This window comes from Globicephala melas, chromosome 8 (genome assembly GCF_963455315.2).
Source record: "Globicephala melas chromosome 8, mGloMel1.2, whole genome shotgun sequence".
Lineage (NCBI taxonomy): Eukaryota > Metazoa > Chordata > Mammalia > Artiodactyla > Delphinidae > Globicephala > Globicephala melas.
Genome location: NC_083321.1, coordinates 76,413,796 through 76,440,986, shown reverse-complemented (window position 1 = coordinate 76,440,986; position 27,191 = coordinate 76,413,796). Strand labels below are relative to the sequence as shown.

Below are 27,191 nucleotides of genomic sequence, written 5' to 3'. Positions count from 1 at the left end.
TTGCTTTATAGTCATGAATATCACAAATTAATAAATAGGAGGAGAGAGGCAGCAGGCTAGGAGAATATTGCGCCTATTGAGACCAAAGAAAATATAACTGTGTAAAATATACCTGTTCCATTCTCCATGTCCCTGTGTTAGTCTTTGTCTGGCCTTTGTGCTGTCTCTTAGGACACAAGTCTGAAACACTCACAGGAAGATTACCACCTGGATGTCTTTTAGGAAAGCCTGTCTTCTATACAAGGTTTCTGGTAACTCACTGCTTTCTAAATTACAGACAGGAGAGACATTCTTAAGACTAAGCTATAACAGTAATTGATAGCCGCCTGGGGGTATGCTTGGCATAACCTGCAGGGATCATAAATTCTCCTTAGTTTGAACCAAGGAGGCTTTGGGGATTTCTAAATCAGGTACTAGAATTCTGAAAAATTTTCCTGGCAGCAGAGTTTTTTTCTCTGCCATTCATCCTGTGCACACTTTGGAGAACTTGAGCTGCTCTGTTATTTCCCATATCAAAAAAGGAAAATTTTACTCTGGTAGTTTATGAGCGCCTAGGAATCTTAGGCCTTGCCTTGCTCCTAGTATAAATATACTTTGGGGATATTGAGAACCCTGGGTATAAAAGGCCTTTGTCTCTTTCTGTGGTGTCCCTTTACCTGGGACCACAGCCTTGAGACTCTATCTTATTTTTCTTCTCTTATTTATTCATTCAACCATTTATTTATTTATCAACACTTTCCCACTCACAATTGTAACCCAGTGTATAGATACAAGTTTCTTCCTTTTTTTTTTTTTTTTTTTTTTTTTTTTTGCGGTATGCAGGCCTCTTACTGTTGTGGCCTCTCCCGTTGTGGAACACAGGCTCCGGACGCGCAGGCTCAGTGGCCATGGCTCACGGGCCCAGCCGCTCCGCGGCATGTGGGATCTTCCCGGACCGGGGCACGAACCCGTGTCCCCTGCATCGGCAGGCGGACTCTCAACCACTGCACCACCAGGGAAGCCCCAAGTTTCTTCCTTTTAAGACTACATTTTAATGGGGAAACCTGACAAATACATAAGTTAAGCAAATAAAGTAATTTTAAAGAGTGGTAAATATTACTTTAGGAAAATAAAGATGTGCAGTGGGACATAATATGATAGGCTGTAGAGCTTCCTTAGCTAGGCTGTGCAAGGAAGTAATGTCTGAGGAGCAGAGAGCTACATGTAAATCTGGGGGGAAGTTCATTCCATGTAGACTAGAGAGACCCCGAAACAGGAATGAGCCTGGCATATTCCAGGAACAGCAATGGCAACAAAGCCAGTGTCCCTGGAGCAGAATAGAAAATAGGGAGAAGAGTGAGCCATATATAATCAGACTGCTAGTTACCTATTTGATTTTTTTCCTAATCTGCCTTGGGAAAGAGTTTAACACTATTTGATTGCATTGGGAAACTATTGGAGTTTGTTTGTTTGTCTTTTACCAAAACAAGTATACTGTCTGATTTTATATTTTGAGAAAATATTTGGACCTCTGTGTAAGAGGCAAGAATGGATGCAAAAGAGCAGTTATGGAGTTATTGTGGAATATCAGGGAAGTGGCGATGGAGGCTTAGACCAGGATTTTAGGCGTAGAAACATTGATATGTATTAGGTTCCAAATATATTTTGGAGGCAGAACCACTGAATACTTTATTGATATATAGGTATTAGATGTAGGGGAAAGACAGAGATTAAGGACTACTCTAAGTTTTCTGGCCTAAGGTCGATGGTGGGACCATTTGCTGAGTTAAGGAAAATTGGGAAACAGGAAAAAATGGGATATAAGAGTACCATTTTGGTCATATTAAATTTTAAATGAGTATTAGGCATCATGAAGTGGGATCAATGGCCTCAGGGATGAGGCTAGATCTGGGTATATTGATTTGACGTTTAAAGCCAGATACTGGTTGAGCTCTTCTAAGAAGTGAGTGGAAATACAGGAGAGAAAGGGAACCAGAACAAGGACCCTGGATATTATAACATTTAGAGGTCAGGCAGAGGAGGAGGGGCTGAAAAGGAGAAGCTAGTATGATAGGAGAAGAACATGGGAATTTGGTATCTCAGGAACCTAGAGAAAATAAATCTTTTAAGAAGGTGAAATACTTGCTTGTGTCTTTGATGCCGGAACAACAAGCAGGATGAGTATAGATGAATTGACTTTGAATTTTCACAGTAGAAGTCAATAACCACCTTGGTGAAAAGTGTTCAATTCAGTAGTTAAATACAAAATCCTGATTAGAATAAGTTGAGGAGAGTATAAGGTCGAGAGGATGGAGATAATAGGTCTATTCAAAACTTTTGAAAACTTTTGCTACCTGGGGGTAACTTTTTTAAACCAAACATCCAGTGCCCTCTTCTTGCCTCTTCTTTCCCACATTAACCTGTTGAAAATACAGTAAATGCCTCCTGTTCTGACCCTAATCGGACTAGTAGTTAACAGCTTAATTGGAAGAGTGGATTGAATAAGAGAATTATGAAAAATGCATAAAGTTAAAACACATCAGGATTGACTCACCAGTATTTTGATGCTGTGCTCTTATATTGCTAGTCATATTTCCTTCCCCAGTTTAAGTACAATGATGTATAAAATACTACACAACCTTGTACCTATACAATATGTTTTGAAATTGTGACCTTTTTCATCCCTTCAGCCTTTGTGTGTACCGTGAAATAGTGTAACTCATTAGAAACGTGACCTAATTAAAAAATGTACATTTCCTATACTTTGGGAGATAAGCCTATCTAATAAAATCATCTTTTGATATCAGAACATTCTAGAAAGAATTTTTATATACAAACAAAAGACAATTTAGGAATAACACATCTGGAAAAATCCATTCAGTAAAAAATAACTGTGGTTATTGATGTTGACTTTAAGAGGAGAAAGGGAAACTAAGATATATAATATTTTTTTGAAAGTTAAAAAGTATATATCATATATAAACTTCTAAGGACAGAAAATATACCATAGTTAACTTATGTTCAGTGTTTAATACAATTTCACATGGAAGTTAGCACTCAAAACTTTTATGGGGATGATAGTGGTCCTCTCTCCATTGGAGGAAACAATTCCATTATTTAGAGGTGTCTGCATTATCCCCATGAGTAGTCATTGTTCAAAGGAAAGCTGCAGAATGGGAGGAAGAGAGATTCATATTTACGCTTTTTCATTAATATTGATATATATTAAACACTCTCCACGTCCCAGAAATTGTATGAGGGCCTGGGGAAAAAATGGTTCTTGTCCTCTTGGAACTTACATTCTACTGTGTGATGAAAATACATTGTGATAAGCACCCTACAATGCAGGTAGTGAGCACAAAGGGCTATGGAGCACAGAAGAGAAGTAGCTGCTCCTATCCTAGGGGATCAGGAAAGGCTTTCCTGATGTGTTCCTTAGTTCCCATTCCTGCTACCTTACTTTAGGTCACCATTGTCTTACACCCAACTTTTAGCCATAGTCTCCTAACTGGTCATCCTGCCTCCTGTCCCTTGCTTCTGTCCACTCTAAATCTAATTTAGAAGCTTTCAGTGTCTCCACATCACCCTTGGGATTAAGTCCAAACACAGCATTATGTCTCAAAAAGTCTTTCTTGGTTGGGATGCCATTTTCCTTCCATCCTAATCTCTAGCTATCCTGTTACACCTGACCCTCAAGTGTAACTAAACTACCTTGAGTTCCAAGGTCATGTTATGTTCATGCTCATCATCTGCCCCTTGTGCATGTACTTCCTCTTTCTAGAACATTCTCTTCTCCCTTACTGCACCTGTACCTGGCTAATTCATTCTCGTTGTTTAGGTTTCAGCTCAGATGTATTCATCCAAACCAGAAATATTAGTGTCATCCTTCTCTCTTCCCTTTATCTTGTCCTTTCCATTTAATCAATCATCAAATCCTAAAAATTCTAAGACTAAGCATCTTTGCTGTGGATTATTTAAATTTTTTTCCTACTTATTAAAAAACCCCTGCAATGTTGGTATTCTTACTCCCCTGGTGAAACTGAAGCTAAAAGGGATTAAGTTACCAATTCAGGATCACACATTTAATAGGTCACAAACCTGGGATGCAAGTCAAATTCCATCTGACTCCAAAGCCGAAATGCTCTACCACATTGCCTTTCCACTACTTTTCCAGACTAATGACCATTATGTCTTTGTTCCAAAAATGTTATTACTTTGAGATGTTTAATTTCATTTTGTTTAATTGTTTCTTTCATGGTTATATAAAGTGAGTGGCTAACAAAATTGGGCACTAGACTTTTACTTTATATTTCTAAGGGATAGAAAGTGAGCAATAATTGGAAAGTGAATGAAGCCGGTGTGTTCATTTTAAATCAAAGAAAAAGAAATTATTTAAAAAGTATTTCAGGCTGATGTCACTTCGTATGTGGAATCTAACAAAGTTGAATACACAGAGGCATAGAGTAAAATGGAGGTTACCAGGGACAGGGAGCGGGGAGAAATGGGGAGATGTTGGTCAAAAGGTACAAAGTTGCAGTTATGTAAGATGAACAGGCTAGACATCTCATATACAACATGATAATTATAGTTAATAATTCTGTATTGAATATGGAAAATTTGCTAAGAGAGTAATTTCAGGTCCCTTACCCTCACAAAAAAGGTAACTATGTGAATAAATGGATATGTTAATTAGCTTGACTGTAGTAATGATTTTGCTATGTATACATATATCAAATCATCATATTGTAAACCTTCAGTATAATCAATTTTTATTAAAAAAATAAATAAATAATAATCAGGCAAAAATGTGATTATAGTTATGAATCTGCTATTAACAAATAAAAAATTTAAAAAATATTGCAAGTGAACTATAGGAAATTCTACCACCCACCCATAGATAACCATTGTTATCAAATTTTGCTGTATTTTATAAATATTTATATTTATAACACTATACTCACATATCATACTTCTTGCTACTCACTGTTTTGGGAAATGGGGAATATTGAAATGAAAGACCCAGTCTTGAAATCAAAGCTCTTACAATATGGTAGAATTACTTTTTGACTTAAATATATTCAGATCTAAAGGATAAAAAAAGGTCTGGCAGACACTGAAGTTCCCATCTCTTGGTAAATTCACCTGAGTCCCTTGACGAGCCCACAGTCCCAAATTTGTAAAAGTAAGACTACAGTAAAGATAAAAAGTAATACAAATGAGAGTCTACTTTTAGATTGGAGAAGTGCTAATGAACCAATTGGAGGCAGGCAGCTGGCTATCACTGAGTAATCTCACGTTGACTTTGGCAAGGACAGAGCCTGTCTAGCTTAGAGAAATAGCTTCCAAATTAGCCATTATAATTTTAGAACCACAAAGGAATACAGGGGCACAGAAGTGAGAGAGGAAAGAATGTTTTCCTCAAATTTTGACATGGGAGGGGCAGAAAATTTCATGTGGAATCACTGTATCCACTTTTAATCTTTTAATAATCAGAAAAATTTTAAACAACTTTTTTTTCTATTTATATATACATGACAAATAATCATTGCAAGCAGAGCAGAGTATTCAAGTAGTGATTAGATACATTTTTATGTCAAATGAATAGGTATGGTCTTTTTCAATTTGTTCTGTTTCAATTTCAGCCAGAGATAAGTATTTGTGAAGTGAACAACTGTCTAACCTAAGGGGAAATATGGAACGTTTGATTTTCTACTCTCTACTGAAGATTGAAATTGGTTTTATCACAGAGTTAGTCTCCAAAGATTAGTGGAATCTATGTTTATTTCTGGTACTGTTGTTTTAAAATATTTCAGAATAAAGACAAAAGAACAGAAAATTCCAGGTAATGGAAGACAAGGGCCACTGCCTAGCTTCTAGTCTTCTAATATATCTTACAAACAGTAAGGAACAAGAAAGGGTAAATAAAATTTCACAGAAACCATGCCCATGGTATAACTTGAAAACAGAGAATGATCAAACTTCAAAATAACAGTAATAAGAAAAAGGAAAAAAACCTACTAAATCCTAGTGCGAGATCTCATCTTCCTGACTCTCCTCCTCTACCCTGGCTTGCTTTGGTGCAAGCAAGGACAGACCAAGAAAAACTACAGGGAAGAGAGAAGAAGGCTAGCGAATACTCTCTCATTGATCTATAACTACTGTCAGAAATACTAAGCCGACCCTAAGTCTGAAAAATACTAAAAAAGTACCCTGGTAGATCAGAGCCTGAACTATAGGTAAAGGACTATAGGGAATGTATGGTTTCAAAGAGCATTCTTCAAAATGTGTACCATCTGCGGGAAAGGTAAAAATGATGTGAAAAGCCCCCTTTGGTTATTAGGTAGTGAAAGATAAAAGAAGTGAAAAAGAAGCTTCACTTCAAATTTCTGGTTATCTATTGTCTGTCCTGGAAGACAATAGATAACCAGAAATTTGGAGGATATACAATCTCATCTCCCACCACCAAAATAGCAACAATCCACTAACCTATCTGAGCTTTGAAATACTGACAGAGAGGGTGCAATTGAACTAGGAATCTTGTACAACAAAAAAAAGGAACAGAAAATAGTTCCAGTTGTCCTGCATCCTTACCAAAACATGGTATGATCATTCTCTTTAATTTTAGCCATCCTAATACGTATGCAATTGTATCTTATAAAGGTTATCCTTTGCATTCCTTTAATGGCTAATAATATTGAGCATTTTTTCCTATGCTTATTTGTCATTGATATTTATTTTTTGATGATTTCAAATCTGTCAAATCTTTGCTTATTTTTAAGTGGGTTCTTTGTTTTATTGGATTCTTTCTTGCCTTTTTAATTGAATTTTTATTATTGAATTTTGAAAGTTCTTTATATATTCTGGATGCAAGTCCTTTATTAGGTAGGTAATTTGCAAGCATTTTCTCCCAGTCAGTGGCTTTCCTTTTAATTCTCTTAACATTGTCTTTCAAAAAGTGAAAGTTCTTCATCTTGATGAAGACTAGTTTACCATTTTTTTAAAATTCATGTATCATTATTTTGGTATCATATCTAAAATCCTTTGCTATTCCAGGTTGTCAAATTTATAGGCATAAGGTAGTTCATAATAGTCTCCTATTATCTTTTTAAATCTGTAGAATCTGTAATGATGTCATGTTTTTCATTCTTGACATTGATAATTTGTGTTTTCTATCTTTTTTGTTTCTAATCTGCTAGAGCTTTATTGATTTCCTAAAAAAAAAAAACCCCTCTATATAATGCTGTCACTGAAGCTACACCAAACAATTTCTTATAGGCAGTCAATCCAGGTTATATCTACTCATGCTTTCATCCATTCAGCAGACATCTACTGAGAATTTACTAGGTGCATTGAGAATACATTAGGAAAAAGACCCTATACCTTTATAGAATCTACATTCTTGTGAGAGAGGCAGACAGTAAACAAGATAAATAATTAAAACACATAGATGTTGTGATATGTGGTAAGATGAAAAAAAAAGCAGGGAATGTTAGAGATTAGGATTTTACCTTTAAATAGTAGCCAGGTAAGGCCTCAATGAGAAGGTGAAGACCTGAAGAAACTGGGGGTGTGTACTCAGATACCAGGGGCAGAGTTTCCAGGCAGAGGGTAGAAGAAGTGCAAAAGCGCCAGCACACTTGGTACATAAAGGAAGAGCAAGGAGGTCAGTGTGGCTGGAGAAAAAGGATTGAGTGGGGTTGGGTTCCAATACAGGGTGGATACAGAGAACCAATACAAAGTCAGATTGTGCTGGGCCTTCCTTATAGGTCATGGTAAGGACTCTGCTTTTGTTTTGAGACCGGGAGCCTTTGTAGGGTTTTGAGATGAGAGGTGATATAATCTAACTAACATTTTTAAAGTATTACTTTGCTATGTGGTAAGAATAGTCTTTCTTGGTTGGTGGTGACTGCAAAGAGGCACGGAAGCAGGATGGAAACTATAGTAATAATCTAGACGAAAAGGCCTGGGCTAGGATGGGAGCATAACACCGGGATTTTTTTTTCTTGAGTAACTAGAAGATTGGAGTGCCATTAACTGAGATGGGGAACAAGATAAGAGAAGCAGTTTGGGAGAAAACATCATATTGTTGAATGTTTTCCCTCAGTTTTCACCTGATTTCAGGTTATTCTGCTTAGTCTGTATCCTCAAAGCTGTTGAAAATGAAGATAAATATTCGACTTATTTAAAATAAAGAGAATCAAATTAGTATTAACTGTAATGGTCCTTAGAGATTGCTTTAAAAGCAAGAAAATAGAAGACCAGAGAGGAAAACTGATGCTTTTCTCTGAGTTGAATTGGTGGTAAACATTGGAGTGACCCAGTTGGCTCAGTGCCACAGTAACATCAATGAGTGAATTTACTCATGGATTTTATTACTACTCTGGGCTTCAGCGAAGAAATGAAGATTATAGACTCAGCCAACTCTTTGGCCTTTCCTGCTTTGACCTGGCCACAATCTATATGGGAATAAATTTAGCACCAGCTATGGAAATATCTGAGGAACAATAGTTGTTTGTTAAATTTGATCTTTATCATAAGAAAGTTCCTCTAAACAGGACCAGAAACTAATTTCCTTTAAATAACTAATTTATTTTAAGGTAATAGCATCTTGGAGTGAAAATGAGTCAACAGTTCAGGGTTATAAGAAGCTATTTAACATTGGGCAAGTTACTTTGGGCCTCAATTTTCTCATATAGAAGGTAACTATATAATTTTTTAAAATAATTTATATATATTCCCTCTTATAGAAAAATTTAAGGCAGATACGTGAAAAGTAAGAAAGTTGAAAGAGACAATTTCTAAGTGCTGTTCTGATACTTTCAGTCTGTGATCCTACTATTATTGCCTTGGTAGGTGAAGTGAAAGTGATGCAGAAATGTATCCCATACATTCAGACATTTAAGTAACTTACATTCACTAAGTGACTGATGGCAATAATAATCACAGAATAGGATGCTTAGAGAGACTGTGACCCTTGGGCAGGATTCTCAATTATAAACGTTCTAGCAGAGCAATATAATGCAGTTAATAAGAAATGGTTTGAGTTATAACTATAGAAACTCAAGCTCATTATTACCATAATAAAGAAGAATTGTAAGTTAAGAATAACTTCTCTGTAGAATCGTAGACCCTTATTTTTTGTTCACGTGATACCAAAGCCTCCAGAAGTTAGTCAGCTAGGTTTGCTTTGTGTTGTATCAAAGCAATTACTTTACTGGTTTCACTGAGTTTGTTTTTTCCTTTTCCCCTTACTTTAGAGAAGTCATATAACTTTTATAGCTCAAGTTGTCTTGAAAGTCCCATTTTAACTAGAAGCTCATTGACCATGCCTCTAAAAGTTGAATATAGCTGAAAATGGAGATAGACACATTCCATCCTTGGCTCAGCATAACTAGTAGCTTTACATCTAGTACGGCTAGTTTCGCTACGTAACTTCCAGTGTAATTCAGTGTTTTGTTCTTGTGAAATTGGTTTTTAAAGATACAGACAAAAGAAGAGATGAAGTGAAGACTTGGCTGATAACCTACATCTAGAGGACTTATGGAATAAGTAGGAAAAGGGCGAGCCCCTCTCCTCTCTGAGGTGATTTGCCTTGACCTACTCCTACAGAATAACTGTAGTATTGTCACGAGCAGCAGAAAGCTGGCCAGATGCCTTGCCAGATGTCTGGCCAGATGCTGCAGCTCTGGTGAGCCCCGTGTTTCCTAGGACTCCAGGCGATCCACCACTGCCTAACCTACAGGGGCCCTTGTCAACTGTCAGGGAAGCTGGAGCCAGACAGTGAACCACAGACTCTGCTCTTCTTGTCATATCATAGGAGCCTTCCCCCAATAGTGTAACAGTGGCAATATTTCCTTTTCCTTATTCTTCCAGGTTTGTGCTAAGTACTTAATTTTTCCAAACTGATCTATATTATTTAGGGCATATAAAGATGGAAAAGCTATAGCAATAAAGTTGAGGACGTTTAACCCAAAAGCTAGGTGGTGGTGTAGTGGTCACTTGTTGGAGTTCAGGGGGAGATAGTACTAATTCAAAATGGGCACACAGAGGTTTCCAAAGTTATCAGTGATCTAATTCTTAGAGGACAGATGGGGGGCAGGGTTGGTAAATGGTGTTAATTTTATTATTAAACTTAAATCGTAGCTCTTTTCAGCATGTATGTTTCACAGTAATAAAAATAAGATTTAAAAAATGAGATACAATATCTGCAAAGCTAAGTTTACAATCTTGCTTTACTATTTGTTACTAGTATGAACTCAAGGAGTGTTCTATAGATCATAACTAGTTCTAGGTACTGTAGAGAATTCATAAACATTTTCTTAATGTACTCAGTCTTAGCTTTTTTTTTTCAGCTGTATTAAAAATATAACAACAACAGAAACAACACTTTTCCCTATGCATACCATTTCTGATCCCTACTGATCACCGAACATTTCTTCATGTGTAAAGTGGAAGTAACAAAGCCAACTTTACCAACTGCAGTGAAAATTAAATAAAATAACATCTATAAAGTGACTGACACATAATAAACCCCAGTAGTTGTCGGTTCTCATCCTCCCAGTTCTAGTCAAATTAATATAAAATATATGTTCATAAGTGTTTTTCCAATAATTGTATTTATATTATTTTGTTTTTTGTTGAGAGATAATTGACATAACATTGTATTAATTTTAGCTGTACAACTTAATGATTTTACATTCGTATGTATTGCAAAATAATCACCACAATAAGTTTAGTTAACATCCATCACCACATATAGTTACAGATATTTTTTTCTTGTGATGATATTTTTTTTGCGGTACGTGGGCCTCTCACTGTTGTGGCCTGTCCCGTTGAGGAGCACAGGCTCCGGATGCACAGGCTCAGTGGCCATGGCTCACGGGCCCAGCCACTCCGCGGCATGTGGGATCTTCCCGGACCGGGGCACTGAACCCGTGTCCCCTGCATGGGCAGGCAGACTCTCAACCACTGCGCCACCAGGGAAGCCCGATGATGACTCTCAAGATCCACTCCCTTAGCAACTTTCAATTATCTTATAACTGGTAGTTTGTACCTTTGGCGCCCTTCACCCATTTTGACCCCACTCCCTACCCGCTGCCTCTGGCAACCACCCATCTGTTCTCTGTGTCTATGAGTTCAGGTTTTTTGTTGTTTTGTTGTGCTTTGTTTAGATGCCACATATAAGTGAGATTGTACAGTGTTTTTTTTTTTTCTCTGTCTGACTTATTTTACTTAGCATAATGCCCTTGGTGCCCACCCATGTTTTTGCAAATAGCAGGGTTTCTTTTTTTTTTTAACAGCTGAATAATGTTTCATTGTATATATATACATCACATTTTATTTATCCATTCATCCATCTATGGATACTAAAGTTGTTCCCATGTCTTGGCTGTTGTAAATAATGTTGCAATGAACATGGGGGGACGCAGGTATCTTTTTGAAATAGTGATTTCATTTTCTTTGAATACATACCCAAATGGGATTACTGAATCATATGGTAGTTCTATTTTTAATTTTTTGAGGAACTTCCATACTGTTTTCCATAGCAGCTGCACCAATTTACATTCCTACCAACATTGCACATGTGTTTTAATTTTATTTATATAAATTTTATAAAATTTTATTTATAAAGCTAGAAAAATTATAGTAACTATATAGTGAACTTACAACTTTACTTGACACAATTGGCATGCTCAAAATCAAACTCTAGCAAGTTGCCATGTTTCATTCTCACTGAGGGTGGACAAGTATATTTGAATTTATTACAAGTAAAAATTATTTTAAAATACAGTAGAATAGTAATAAAAATTAAGACTATTTATTGAGCACTTATTATTATCAAGTAGTAAATGCTTTACATTATCTTTACCTCAATGAGAATAATAAGTACAAACTACATAAGATTGTTAAGCTTCCTTAAGACTTGCAGAGCACTTAGTATTATGCAAGGGCTATAACTGATATTTCCAAATAAAATACATACATTATTATAATCCTCCCACAAATCCTGTGAAATAGGGTCATTATTATCCTTATTTTGGAGGAAGCCAGGGAGTCAAAAAATGGGCACATCAGAACCTGAATCCATGTTGGGTTACTCAAGCATTTGTGCTTTAAACCACTGTGAATCTGAAGCATTTGATGAAAATTTACTAATTTGGTCACAGGATGAGGAAAAAAATGTGTAGCTTTACAAAGTCTGATGTTGCTGTACTAGGAATGGTATAAAGGACAAAGTTATATAGATTAGTTTTGAAAGTCATTGAGGCAACATTTACTATTTATGATGATTTCTAACACTTTGCCCTATATTTCAAAGGAACCAGCCTATTTAAAAGAGAGCATTGTGGATTATTGGAAGATCTTAGCTGTATCAAGTGAGTATATAAAAATTGGTTGATTTAGCCTTGTGACCATTCTAATATTCAGACATAAAATTATTTTATCCCACAGATTCATGAGCTAAAACCTGATGTGTTGTTAATTAGATTACATCCTTCTGGGTAGGAGAAATCCTAAATGAATACACTGTCATTTTGTAGGAAGTGAAGCAGATGTGGTTACACCTACAGAGTAGTCTGTCTACCTTCCCCTCAACTGCCTGAATAATGCAGGGACATTATGAAGAGTCACCCTTACTTGGTAAATAAAGGATACACTTTTCAAAATTTGACTCTCTGACAGCACAGGAAGCTTGTGTAGTATGGTTGTTATACATTTGATCATTGATGATAAATGATATTCTAATTGTATAGTAAAACATAAGTTCTTGATATGGAATAAAATGGGTTGGGAAACTCCTAAAAATGTGACAAAACAGAATGCTCTCCATTAATTTTTCTTTTCATCCTTTTTTCTTTCTATTACTTATTCATTCACTTGTAGATTCATAGACATTTTGTGCCTGGCTTGTGCTTGGCACTAGAAATTGAAGACGGATTTGGGTTTTAAGAGCACATGTAAGGGGGACTTCCCTGGCAGCCCAGTGGTTAAGACTTCACCTTCCAATGCAGGGGGTGAGGGTTCAATCCCTGGTTGGGGAACTAAGATCCCATATGCCTCACAGCCAAAAAACCAAAACGTAAAACAGAAGCAATATTGTACGAATTCAATAAAGACTTTAAAAATGGTCCACATCAAAAAAATCTTAAAAAAAAAAAAAGAGCTCATGTATATGAGAAGGGTAAGGGAAATACACAATCAAGGGATGAAGATAAAAGAATAGAACATAGTTTAAGAACAGTGTGAGCAAGAATGAAGTACAGAATATTTTAAAGATTAAACAAAAAAAACCTCAGGCAATGAAAATGACTTGTTAGCCATGTTTACATACAGAGCAAGGAGAAAAACAAGGAACGGTCAATCTGTTATTTTAGGCACATGGTACAAATTTAAGAGATTGCATTGGGGAAAGGAAAGCCATTTAATGACTGCTTACCTTCCACCTTGTTTATTAAACAGAACATCTTCAAACTGGAAAGCTTTGAACAATTATAGTTAAGAAGGGTTTGAAGTCCATAAGAGATGAGGCGTCGAACTGCCTTAAGCTGAATGTCATGAGTCACCAATTTCATAGTAACCCTGCAAAGTAACTACTATTCCCCACCCCCCATCCACCCATTTAATAGCTAAGGAATCTGATGCTCAGAGAGATGATATAGCTAGTAAATGACAGAGTCCAGATTCCCAACAAAGTTCTTCTTTCTTCAAAGCAATGTTCTTCCCAGTATTTGGCATAGCTCCCCAGAGTTGCCTCAAGTCCAGATCCCTAAAGACTCAGTTCTCAGGAACCATAAATTTGTTCTTAATTTTCCTAAACTTGTGAACTTGAATTATGTAAGCTCCAAATGCCTCAGAACAAAACCCCTTGAACTGGAGACCCAATAGTTGAGTTCTGAAGCTTGAATCTCCTAAAATGGAATCCTTAGCTGGTTGGGAGTTACCTAAATTTTCACCTTTCTGCCCTAAGGTATAAATGCTATGTGTTGAACTGAGGTCAACAATGGAACCCAGACCTCAGCTTCTAAACCCTGAGCCCTCAATTTTCAGTTAACCTGAGCCGGGAATAAGAAGTCCCTTGGGGGAGGGAACTCCTGTACATTCCCACCATAATGAACATCTTTCCATTTTCTCTAGACTACTGACTTATACAAACAAGTATGGTTCTCTTTGTCTGGAGTGTTTTTCTCCTCTTCCATCCCTTCTGCTAACTTTTCCTTCTTTCTTACAAGAAGGGAAATGTCTTCAGAAGGCTTTCCCTGACCAACAGGTTGAGTTGAAAACTCCTTGTTATTCATTTATATGGCACATCATACCTTTTCTTTAATAACATGCATCACCCTCTAATCTTCTGTTTACTTTTCTCTTTTTTCTGCCATGCCTTAAGTGTCTTTCCTTGCTGTGTCCCCCATGTGCCTAGCATAGTGCCTGGAAGTGCAAATATTTGAACTGATGAGTGAGTGATCTGTTAAGATCCTGATGGTGGATGTGAGGTGCGATAGTGGTATCTAAAATTGTGCTGAATCAGCAGCAAAGAAAGGCATTCCATAATTTTGTTTTCTAAATAAATTAAACTATGTGCTGCATCCTTTAGTCATCTTTCTCTATAGTTGTACTCTCTTATACATTCCAGGTGCATATAGACTTAAACCCACATTATGAGTGGTTGGATCTAGCCCTGGAGGTAGAGATTGAGAGCATGTTCCAGATCTATTATTGCAGTCTAGCACTGTTATCTCCAGCAGTCAGCAGCTTCAGCCTGTGCTGAACACACAATCTAAACAATTCTGAATGTTTCTATATCACATTACCCATTTTCTCATCCTCAGAATCAGAGTTGTTCCTCCTAAGCCTAAATTGGATGGATGATTCTTAGTTAAAGGCTCATTTTTTAAAATAATGGACTGCCTGAAATTGAATGTGGGTATCTTTCCTGACAGATAGATTATAGAGGGAAAATTAAGCTCAGAAAGGTGAGAACTGATGATGCATCAGTGACTCATAATAAAAGATTAAACACATCATTTTCTCTATGCATATGTTTTCGTCAGTGATTTCTGAAGGATATAATCATGGCAAAGTCAAATTCACCTAGAGAGTATGTGTTGGGTGTTGTTGGCTTCGCTCTCATGGTCCACTCTCCACCCTTTGCACACTCTCCTCTGCCTGGCAGGTTGGCATCAATGCAGACTGTGTAGACGGTATCAGTGGGCTCCTTTGTCCCCAGCCCTTGGGTTGGGTACAGCCCATGGGAGAGCCCCTCCATCATATCAGAGGGCAGGAGAGTGAGGTCAGGGTATCAATTCCACTGGCTCTCTCCTGGTGGGTTGGCTGTTACCCTCAACCAAAGGTCAGAAATGCTGTCAAGTGGCCCTTGCCTTACAGTTACCCTGTTTAACTGCTTGTAACTTCTTCTTCCTTTTGCCCCTTCAGGCTGAAGCCTACACTGTCCTAGACTGGGTACTGTAGGGCACCATGCTGGATTTCACAAACTTCTGCCAACACATTCCTAGAGTCTCTTCATTAAAGTTGTCAGATTGCCTAATTTAGGTATTTTGTCTTTTTTCTGCCTGGAATCTGTCTTATACAGAAGTTATTGTTGAACAGGATAATATGCTTGTATAATACACAGGACTATGATAGCTGTTGATAATAGAAGCAAAAGGTTTAAACCTGTTTCTTTGATGAGATAATTGGGGTATATCTTGCTTGTATTAGACATAAACTTTTTTATATTTCCAAGAGTACTCTGTCAAAATAGATCAAAATAAATGCATGTGCCCAGAGATCTACAAAAGAGCATTTCAAAGAAGGATGACATGACACATGAAATAAACCACAAGCTGAAGGCTGAAAAGAAACAATGACATTTCAGACTTAGTTGTTTTACAAAAAGTAAAGTTTCTATAACTGTTCCATTATTTACTCATGTTTTCATTTTCTCATATAGTTTGGTTTCTACTTTGTACAAGTGAGATGCCAACTGGTGATAAAAATAAACAAACAAAAATATATAACATGCACAAGACATTTTTCAGTCACACTTTTGCTGGTTCCCAACTGAAAGCGACAGACAGTTCAGGTTTCTATCATTTTGCTTCTCAAAGTAATAAGGCAGTGTTGTGATGTAGTGTGACTGATTAAATAGAACGTTAGTATTTGATGAAATGAGGGGAGTCCATGGGGAAAATCGAAGCTAACTGAATCGAAATAAAGAACTGTTACTTTGAAAAATATCTGGAGGTTAAAGGGATTTGGTAATGCATTGTGAAGATGGGTGTGAAGGTGGGTGGTTATGCTCTATGCGCAGTGTCAAGGATAGACAGAGCAATAGAGGTGAGAGAATATTAGTTTTACCTTTAAGGACAAGAAAATCTCCACTTCTGGATCAAAGACAAGTCACAAGGATGCCATTTAAAAAATATGCCTTTCAATTTTCTTCATTCGCTATTGAGCTTGATGCTTATTTGAAATGAATGCAAACTATTATATGTACTCCAGGACACATTGTGGTTAAACCTTCATGTTGTGTTCCTTTTTTTTTTTTTTTTTGTAGGGTTGTATGTCGTGGTGATTTGCTATTGGCTTAATAGAGGGCAAACAGGCTTTGATTTTTTTTTTTTTTTTTTGCGGTATGTGGGCCTCTCACTGTTGTGGCCTTTCCCATTGCAGAGCACAGGCGCCGGACGTGCAGGCTCAGAGGCCATGGCTCACGGGCCCAGCAACTCCGTGGCATGTGGGATTTTCCCGGACTGGGGCATGAACCCGTGTCCCTTGCATTGGCAGGCGGACTCTCAACCACTGTGCCACCAGGGAAGCCCAGTCTTTGATTTTTATTCCTTTGACAAGAGGGACTCATGCATTTGAAGTTATGTACAGAGCACTTGCAGTGTGCCTTTCTACTAAGTGCTGGGAATCCAGTGGTGAATAAGACAAAGTAGTCCTTGCTCTCGTGGGAAAAAGGAAAACCACTCTGATTGTGTATTGCTCCCTCAACCCCAGAGGAAGGACCAGGAATGTGTGGCTAGAGATTAAGTAGAGTAAAAACAATCTCATTGTTATAAAATTAGAATAAAATTACTTTTATCATTTATCCTCCTAAAGTAGTATGCAAAATTGCTAGTTGTGTTTGTTGTTAATCTCTAAATATCTACGTCTAATTTTTCCCATGGATAATTGTGCATGTAATTTTTCCCATGGATAATTGTGCATGTAATAAAATATACATTCTAGAATTTTCTTAATTTTCACCTTCCTAGGATACATCTAAAAGTCTACTCCTGTGGCTCTTCCATGCTGCCTGGAATAGTTACATGCCATTTATGTTTCAACACTTCTGCTTTAGTAGAATTGTGCTTTATTTAAATATTTCAAGGATTTTTGAAGCAAAAAATAAAAGTGAAGCTAGATACTTAATATAGAGCTTAGTTTGTATAGGAGCAGTTCTATTTGATAAAAGTGCATCATATTTGAACAGGATGTAGAGGAAATTACTGCACATGCTCTGGCCTCAAGCACACAGTCCATTTGACTCAAAAGCTAATTCACATTGCTGGCACTTTCAGTAGAGATGGATTATTCCACCTCTCACTATCTGGGGCAACAGGCACTATTCTGCCAGCAAAAAGAATAAGGAAAATGAGGTATGTAAAAACTTGTTTTCATGACCTAATCAATATTTGAGTACCATGGGGGCAGTGGCTAGATACATTCTTCCTAGAACTGGTATTTATGTACTGTGATAAAGCAAATTACAAAAATACAGTCATGAATATGTAGGTTACTGAACATTCAGCCATGCTAAATATAACTAAAAGGATGAAGAAAACAATCTTAATAAATATTTTTCTTAAATAGAAGAGCCCACTTTGCAAAAGTGTGCCCTTTAACTGGAACGAAAATGTGTCTTTTGTTGACATAGTGCTTTGGGCTATTGTTTCTCTTTCTAGTAGACAATTTTTCTAGGTTACACTTGCAATTAATGTACAATTCTATAATATAGCCTTATAAAATCCATTCTATAATCTGGCAACATCTAGTATCTTTCTTGAAAGGCTTCAAATGTTTGTCATTTAAAAAGCTGTTTTACACATTTTGCTTTTGCGTTTCAACAAGGATTAAGCAGCACCACTTATGACAAAATACTATACATGAAGCCTTTTGTTGCTTCTTTAGACTGCAGTTGGGAATGATAAGGAGACAGTAATGGATGCATTTTGTCAACGTGCAAGCACTTTCCCTTTATCTCACTACCCATGCAAGGAGTACTGCCTTCATTGTACATTTAAGAGTTTTCTTCCTAAAACAATCTTAAACACCTCTGTAAACATTCTTTATCTGGCTTTCTCATTGACAGAGTGCTAAAGAGATGATGATGATCCAGGCCTTTTAATAAAAACATATCTGAAATTTATGTAACTGCAAATGATTAAAATTTGTGATAGAGACAGGAAAAGATTTGCAACTGAAGAAAACATTTTCCCTGGAAATGTCTTTCCTGTTCTTCAAAAGGATGGAAGTTATAGGTATGAAAGCATAATAGTTTAGAAGGAAATAGGATATATCCTTAGGATTAGTGCCTTGCCAGTATAGAACTTGCCATTATTCAAATTAATAACATTAAAATCATAAATCATTATTTTAAAAGTTTAGAATTAAAAAATGTCACAACTCAGTCTTATTCTACCTCAATGTAAATTTAGAGGTGTTATATGAACAAATAAAACTTTGGAAACTAGGTTAAAAATTGAGATATGAGGGGCTTCCTTGGTGGCGCAGTGGTTGAGAGTCCGCCTGCTGATGCAGGGGACACGGGTTCGTGCCCCAGTCCGGGAGGATCCCTCATGCCGCGGAGCGGCTGGGCCCATGAGCCATGGCCACTGAGCCTGCATGTCCGGAACCTGTGCTCCACAACTGGAGAGGCCACAACAGTGAGAGGCCTGCGTACCAAAAAAAAAAAAACAAAAAACAAAAAATTGAAATATGAGTAAAGTTGCTAATCATAATTTTTCTTTCTATAAAAAGACAAAAACCACTTATATCAATTACCATCACAGTCCTTGGCTTTTCGTGGGTTTTCTAATTGAATAACAGCTGAAAAATTATAAAGTCAGTGTCCTTCTTCTTCATATAAACGCATATTCCTATGTCTGTAAAAATGATGAAATCCAAATTTAAGTGCTTTCCACATTCATAATTTCAATTGACCCTAGAAGTAATCCTGTAAATTAGGCTGGTATAATTATTTCTCTCAATCTTACGGGGAAAAAAAGAACAAAAAAGAGGCTTGATCCTTCGTCTTTTGGTATTTGGCATTATCTTGTGTCCTTTTTTTTTAGTTACACAAAAACCTTTCTTGTGCTACCAGTACTTTCATCTCACTTTTATAAATCCCCTGATCCTAGCTCTTTTCTCCTTTAATTTTACAGGTTTTCATTTTCAAAGCACTAACCATGTTCAACAGATACGTCCCCTCCCTCTAATCTTTGAACTTCCTCTTGTCTACAACAGAAAGTATGGAAAGTAATTTATACAGAAGACAAGAGAGGAAGTGAAAGGCTAACGAGGTTATTAGAAGTCAGAAAAGTGACTGAAAAAGGGAAGAAGGTTCAGAATTTCAGAAGGAAATGATGGATGGTTGCTCATGCAACAAATCTTGGTGACTTCTTATCTCTTTCACTTCATCCATCCTGTTAACTCAGAAATAATGCTGCTCTTCTAGAAACTCGCTTCTATGTCAAGAGTCACCTTTTGCCAAAATCAACATTAGACGCTGGCTGATTCTTGTAGGAGAAAATTGCATTCTCTTTGTAAAGACATTAGAAATAATATTTATTTTTTTAAATGGAAAAGAATATCTCCTAAGGATCACTAGTTACTTGAGGAAAAACTTTTTTTTTTTTTTTTTTTGCAATACACGGGCCTCTCACGTTGTGGCCTCTCCCGTTGCAGAGCACAGGCTCCGGACGCGCAGGCTCAGAGGCCATGGCTCATGGGCTCAGCCGCTCCACGGCAGGTGGGATCTTCCCAGACTGGGGCACGAACCCGTGTCCCCTGCATCGGCAGGCGGACTCTCAACCACTGCGCCACCAGGGAAGCCCTGAGGAATAACTTTAATATAAAGTATTAAACAAACATAAAAATATAAAATATAAAAACAAACATAAGAAAAGTGACTTAGGAATAAATTCTCTGAAGTGTTCTGATCTGTGTTAGAGTTTTTATCACTGATGTCCCCAGAATTAGATAAGATACTGTGTCTTTGAAAGCAGAAAAGATCTTATAAACAGAAACATTTGAAGAATAAAAGATGTTCTTAAAAATTAAAAATGTAATAGCAGAAAAAAATTTTCAAAAGATATTAGAGGATAAAGTTGAAGAAATATTTCAGAGTACAATGCAAAAAGATAAACCATTGGAAAATAGAAGAGGAAAGATAAAAAAGTAAAAGGATATTCCAGAATGTCCAACATCCAAAACAAAGGAGTTCCAGAAACAAGGAACACTGTAAGCAAGAATCAAAACTATCAGAGAAATAAATCAAAAATATTCTTCAGAAAAGAAGGACATGTTTTTCCACATTAAAAGTTTTACTGAGTGCCTAGAACTATAGAGGAAAAGAGATTCCCTTCAATAATAAAGATCATGTAACTGTAGGGCACCAGAGAGAAAGAGAATTTCTAGAATCATACTCCTTGATAACAACTAACAAAAACTAGAATCTAACAGAACCAGACTTTCAAAATTATTGTCATCCTAGAATTCTCTACCCAGCCAAGCTACCAATTAAGTTTGGAGGTAAGACAAAGTCATTTTTAGACATGCAACATTTCAAGAAATTTATTTCCTATGCCTGCTTTCTCAGTCAGCTCCTGGAGGATGTACTCCATCCTCCAGGGAGTAAACTAAAAAAGAGGAAGATCTGGGATACAGCCAGTAAGGAACCCAACACAAGAGCAAAGCAAACAGAATCCTTGGAATGATGCTAAAAGGAAGATTCAAAGACAACAAATATTCACCAACTGGTGATAGCAACTGGTCCAGATGAGCAGATCAGAAGGTGACAGGGAGATTCTTCAAGAAGCTAAAATTGAAAAAAAACACATAGTATGTTGAATGTATTAAAAGAAGATTTATACTGAAGGAGATTAATTTTGTTGAATTTCATAAATACGTAGAACATTAAGCATATGAATACAGAAAGATGATTTTTAAAGACTGGGTTGCAGGACACAGGGAAGCTGTACCAGAAAAGACACCACAGTATAGTATATACTACTTGTCATAGCTATAGCTAGCACCTGCATTGTCATAATGTAAATAGCTACCTAACAAAAGTTATGATATAACTATACTGGAATGATAAGGGACCATGAAGCATGTGTGTGTGTGTGTGTGTGTGTGTGTGTGTGTGTGTATGAGAGAGAGAGAGAGAAGGATGTGAAGGTAAGGTGGGAGATTGTGAAAGTGAGCTAAATACTCAACTTTCATAATGGGAAGTCTGTAGATAATACCAAATCTGAAAAAGCAAGAAATAGCAATGTTATGAAGTTATATGGATGTAAGGATTTAAATTATAAAATAACCAGCTAAAATAGTTGAAATGTATTTCCTCTGGGGATCAGGATATGGAGAAGGTGAAGAATAAGGGACTGCTGTTTTTTGTAACAAGCTTTTAGAGTCTGTAAACACGCACATGCATAACTTGGGTACAATTTAAAATGGAATCGGAAACAAAACAATAGCTATAGGAAGCAAAATAGATATATAAATCATTCTCTTATTACTTAATAAAAGCTATGGACACATTATCTAAAGATCTATCTTAAAAATTACTCGTATTATAGCATATGTTTGGCTATGGCCCTTAATGTCATTTTTAAAAAATTTACGTAGTTGTCAGTAAAACATCAGCCTGGTTAGTTTTGAAGAGGCCATGGCTGGCTAAAGGGTTCACTGCTGAACGAAAGTCTATGAAAAAGTTTTGTGAATATGGCAGCAGACTCTTGAAGCTCCTTGGAGAGCCACAATCTATTTCTGAGTTGCTGACATTTTGCTAACTTCTTTGGGCATCACACTGCCATTGTCAACATTGCCTGGAGCTTTGGTATAAAGATGGATAAGGGTTAGTATGGAAAGAAAATTAGTTTCTCTTAGCCTGGCCACATCGGAGGGGAAGATGGCTTATGGGGTCTTTGGATCTATTTAAATTCTCTTTATATGGGGAAGTTTGTGACAGTCTTTGAAGAGGGATGGCTTTTAGAACATTTATAAAGAGAAGAAGCATCTATGACGTTAATCATCAATCACACCTTTCTTCTTCTTTTCAGGCTCCCCTTTAACCTGGCTCTTCTGTATTCTGCAGGAACTTGTCCTTTTTGGGTTTCCAGTTAGTGATAGTGACAAAGCTTCAGCCCTTCAAACTCAAAAACACCTTAAGACATAAAGTTATGAATCACTAGGGAAAAAAATCCTCATTGTAGCATTTCGATCAGAGGAGGAATCACTGTTTCTTATCACAGAACGAAAGCTGACATTGAAGGCTGGCCTCCTCTTTGACCACGGTCTCCATCACAGACTCATTCCTTCCCACTTACCACCTGGATCACAACTTTCTCAAGTTACCAGTGATTTTTAGAACAATGCCTACCAGAGTCCAATCCATTAATTGTCCTTGTTAATGAAACCTACGCTGTGGCAGTTGATCCCTCTGCTGGAGAAAGCTCTCTACCTATACCTGACCTCATCACACTCTCCCCAAACACACTGTCACCTGACTCCTGCTATCCTTCCATTTTCAGCATGTCACTTTCTCCCAGAAGGTAGGTTAGATGCCCCTGCTATAAGTTTATCATGACAATTAAACAGCTGATAACAAGGTAATGTGCTAATTGCCCATTTCTCCCTTTGAACTACAAGATTTTTAAGGACAGAAAGGTTTCTTTTTTTTTTTTTTTTTTTTACCATTGCTTTTTTCCAGACCTTATATAATGCCTGGCCCTGGCATAGGAGGGACTCAATAAATATATGTTGACTTGAATGGATTTGCTATTTTCCTACTTATTTTTTATATTTTTACACTCTATGTCATAACGGTGACATTTTGGGTCTTTCTTATATCTATAATATCTGCGATTGAAAAACACACATTAATCTCTGTGTGCATGGCACAGAGAGACTATGGGAATTGCCAGAATCTCCACCCCAAATTAAAATGTCAAAATCTGCAAAGTGCTTGGCTTTCTAAAAAGAGGACTTCTTGGAATCCATTAACAAATAAATGCATCTTCATTTGTATTATAGCTGGTCTAGAGATGATGAGACAACATCTAATATACTTGAGGATTGCATTAGATGAATGGTAGGTCATTTTACACACTAAGATGCTCTTAATATGATTTGTTCACAATCTTTCTATTTTATTACAGCCGGGGCACCGACAATAGACTGACCCACCGGCGGCAGACAGTTCTCCGTGAGAAGGGGAGAAGGTTAGCTAACCGAGGACCAGCATACATGTTTAATGATCACTCAACAAACCTGTCTATTGAGGAGGAACGCTTTTTAGATGCAGCTGAATATGGCAACATCCCAGTGGTAAGGAAGATGTTAGAAGAATGCCTCTCACTCAATGTTAACTGTGTGGATTACATGGGCCAGAATGCCCTGCAGCTGGCGGTGGCCAATGAACATCTGGAAATTACAGAACTTCTTCTCAAGAAAGAAAATCTGTCTCGTGTTGGGGATGCCTTACTTTTAGCTATTAGTAAAGGTTATGTTCGGATTGTGGAAGCCATTCTCAGTCATCCAGCTTTTGCTGAAGGCAAGCGGTTAGCAACCAGCCCCAGTCAGTCTGAACTCCAGCAAGATGATTTTTATGCCTATGATGAAGACGGAACACGGTTCTCCCATGATGTGACTCCAATCGTTCTGGCCGCCCACTGCCAGGAATATGAAATTGTGCACACCCTCTTGCGGAAGGGTGCTCGGATTGAACGGCCTCATGACTATTTCTGCAAGTGCAGCGAATGCAACCAGAAACAGAAGCATGACTCCTTCAGCCATTCCAGATCTAGAATTAATGCCTACAAAGGCCTGGCAAGCCCAGCTTACCTGTCATTGTCTAGTGAAGATCCAGTCATGACAGCTTTAGAGCTTAGCAATGAGCTGGCAGTGCTGGCCAACATTGAGAAAGAGTTCAAGGTAGGTCTTTAAGAGTCGAAGTCAAGGTATATTTACAAGCTTCCACTAGGTACTCACACCCTGTTAGGTATCGTAGACAGTAGGCAATTTTACATGTTTTTTTTGCCAACAAGATCATTACTATATAGAGTAAAAGTTGTGATCACTGCCATTTGGAGATGATCTACTATACACTAGACATTTTGCATTTATTATGTCTAATTCTTATCACAACCTTGAGAAGATCTTAGTTCCTTTTCAGATGCAGAAATGGAGGCATAGAAAGGTTAAGTAAGGCCCAAGATCCACAACTGGTAAAATGACAGAGCTGGGATCAGAATCCATGGATGCTGATCTCTAAAACCCAGATTCTGTCTCCTGTAAAACACTGTTTCTATATTCAGAGCATGGTGATAGCTGCTGTTGAGGTCAGAAAGATGAATATGATAAAGGAAGTTGTAGTTTGACTTGAGAGACAGATGCATGCATGCATAAATATGGTATAAAGAGAAATGAAACTACTAGGTAGGGCTATAAGCTGTGTGCTGTAGCGGTTCAGAGAAAGCAGTATTTAATTCACATTAGGTGTCGGGGAAGTTACATGTAAAATGGTGTTTCAGCTGTATATGGCAGAATGAGCAGCATTTTGGAAGGCAGAGAATGAGGGAGAAGATATTTTAGGCCAAAGTAACATCCAAAACAAAAGCTTGTAGATATGGAAGAAGTAGTCGCTTCGAGGGAAGTTTGAGCAGTCTCTGAATAAAAGGTAAGTGGAGAGATACCGTATCAGATGCTGCCATTTTCCCCATGGTTTGTGCTACATCTGGAAAGGGTGAAAGTTCAGATTCCTAGTCTAAGGTCACACACCTACACACATACACCTTTAAATTCCCTCCACAGGTTATCTGACCTGTCTTACAGTGTTCATCACGTTCTGCTGTACATTACTGTTATTTAGGGTGAGGTTTTCTCCATTACTCAGCTATACACTGCTTGGAATCAGGCCTGATTCATCAAATACAGTATTACACAAAGATAAATATTGGTTTTATTTTCTCTGTTCTCTATGCTATGAGAAAGCATGTCTCTACATTCCACACTTTGGGGGTCTCTCCTGTGCAGTTTCTTGGTGCCTCTGTCATTGAAGGAACACTGTTAAACCCAGCATGGTATGTCATGTGTCCATCTATCCTTGGGTCCTATCCATCCAGGGAGGGAGGGGGAGGTAAATGGTGACTGGAACCTTTCAATGGCCCCCAGGGTGGAGGATGCTGCTTTTCCTTTAGCTACCTGGCAGCTGAGGGTACAGGACAAGCAAATGATCGCTTACAATCCTGTCTCAGTCTTTCCTACTTCTCACTTTAATCCCATGACTCAGTGAGTCAGAGAGCTATGCAATCTTCAATTAGAGAAGTTTCTTCAAAATCTGATTAATATTATTTTAAAATTTGTATTTAATTTTTTTGAAATTTCACTGCTTAGGTTTCAACATCTCTGTTTCTGCAATTGTATCTTTGTTTACACACTTCTCTAGACCACAGAAGAATATTACATTCTTAATTCATTCATTCACTTGCTTACATCTTTTGAGCCCATGTTTGTACCAAATATTGTACTGGGGAGAGTTGAGAAGGGAGGATGGAGATGTAGCACGAACACAAAGACAATTCAGTCAGTAATCCTGCCCTCAATTAGTTTGTAATCTAATAGGAGAGGAAAGACCTGTGTGTAGGAACTATAATATAAGGCATGACCTTGTAGAGTGAGGGGGCGGGCAGGTGGGCCAAAGGTGAGAAGAATCACATCTAACCAGAATGTGAATTTTTCACTGTCCCTAAATGCATTGCATAATGTAAGAGCCCCTTTAGGATTAAGAGGATTTAAGGATCTGGACGTTCCTTTATTTGTTCACCACACATTGTTTCTGCTCAGGTGGTGCAAGGTACATGGATCAGGCACTTTCCCTCCATTCATACTTTCTCTGTGTAGTTCCACTCTCTTTAGCAGCTACCTAGAGCCTCTACTCAGGCTTACTGTCTGCTTAATGCCCTGCCTCTGTGAAGGTTTGAAGGCAAAGAAAAAACAAATCTCTCTGAAAACACATATCTCTTTAATAGTATTTTATCCCTAATATCTTTTAAAAATTCTTCGCAAATATTACATTAGTTTACTGTTAAAAGAGGATAGCAGTTCAGAAAAATGTTTTTAAAAGTATATCCTAGAGCTCGACAATCAGCAGTTTTTCTAATTAGAAATTTGACTCCAAAAGTTCTTGTATTACACAAGGAGAAAGGCCAGTTCTTGACTTTTTTAAAAAAGTCTTTGGCAAACACAAAATAAAAAAGCACAAGGTTTTCTTTCTCACCAGACAGAACACTCTAAAACAAATATTTCATTCTCCAGCCTAGTTGGGTCCACAGAGGCAAGAACAGCCTCATACGAGCATGAGCTGCCATTGCCTTTGTGTGTAAACTCAGGGAAAACACATCCTCCATCCACCACCATCCATGGTGTTGTGATGCTAAACCTGTTCCCAGCAGCCCAGCCTCAGTTTACAACAGGATGGGACCTGACAGGGCTAAAGAGATTGGTGTCTCTGGTGAGATTTCTGGCTAAGTCTGCTGCTCTACTCTTCAAAAGTAACTTCTCTTTTCTTACTTTAAAAGGATACAGTTGATCCTTGAACAAAATGGGTTTGAAGAGTGCGGGTTCACTTATATGTGGATTATTTTCACTAAATATAGACTACAGTACTACACAATCCCAGGTTGGTTGAATCCATGAATGTGGAACTGTGGATACCGAGGGTCCACTGGAGAGTTACATGCAGGTTTTCAACTGCGCAGAGGTTGGGTGCTCCTAACCTCTGCTTTGTTCAGAGTATATGGTCATGTTAGAAAATAATAATATAAAAATGAAGAAAAGTTTAAAAATCATTTCTATTTTGCCACCAAGAAATAAACACTGATACTGCAAACACGCCAGCACATATGCTTCTATTTGTATTTTTAGTAGTCAAGTCCCTTAGAGTC

General features: G+C 37.4%; 1 protein-coding gene across 2 annotated transcripts in view; it reads left to right on the top strand.

The window, feature by feature from the left end:
• The window catches only part of TRPC6 (transient receptor potential cation channel subfamily C member 6), a 116,532-nt gene that overhangs the window by 43,494 nt on the left and 45,847 nt on the right, over positions 1-27,191 (top strand). For both annotated transcript variants that reach the window (XM_060304470.1, XM_030883701.2), the window contains exon 2: positions 23,406-24,180. In XM_060304470.1, coding sequence (XP_060160453.1) covers positions 23,406-24,180 — 775 coding nt within the window. The remainder of the gene's footprint in view (positions 1-23,405; positions 24,181-27,191) is intronic.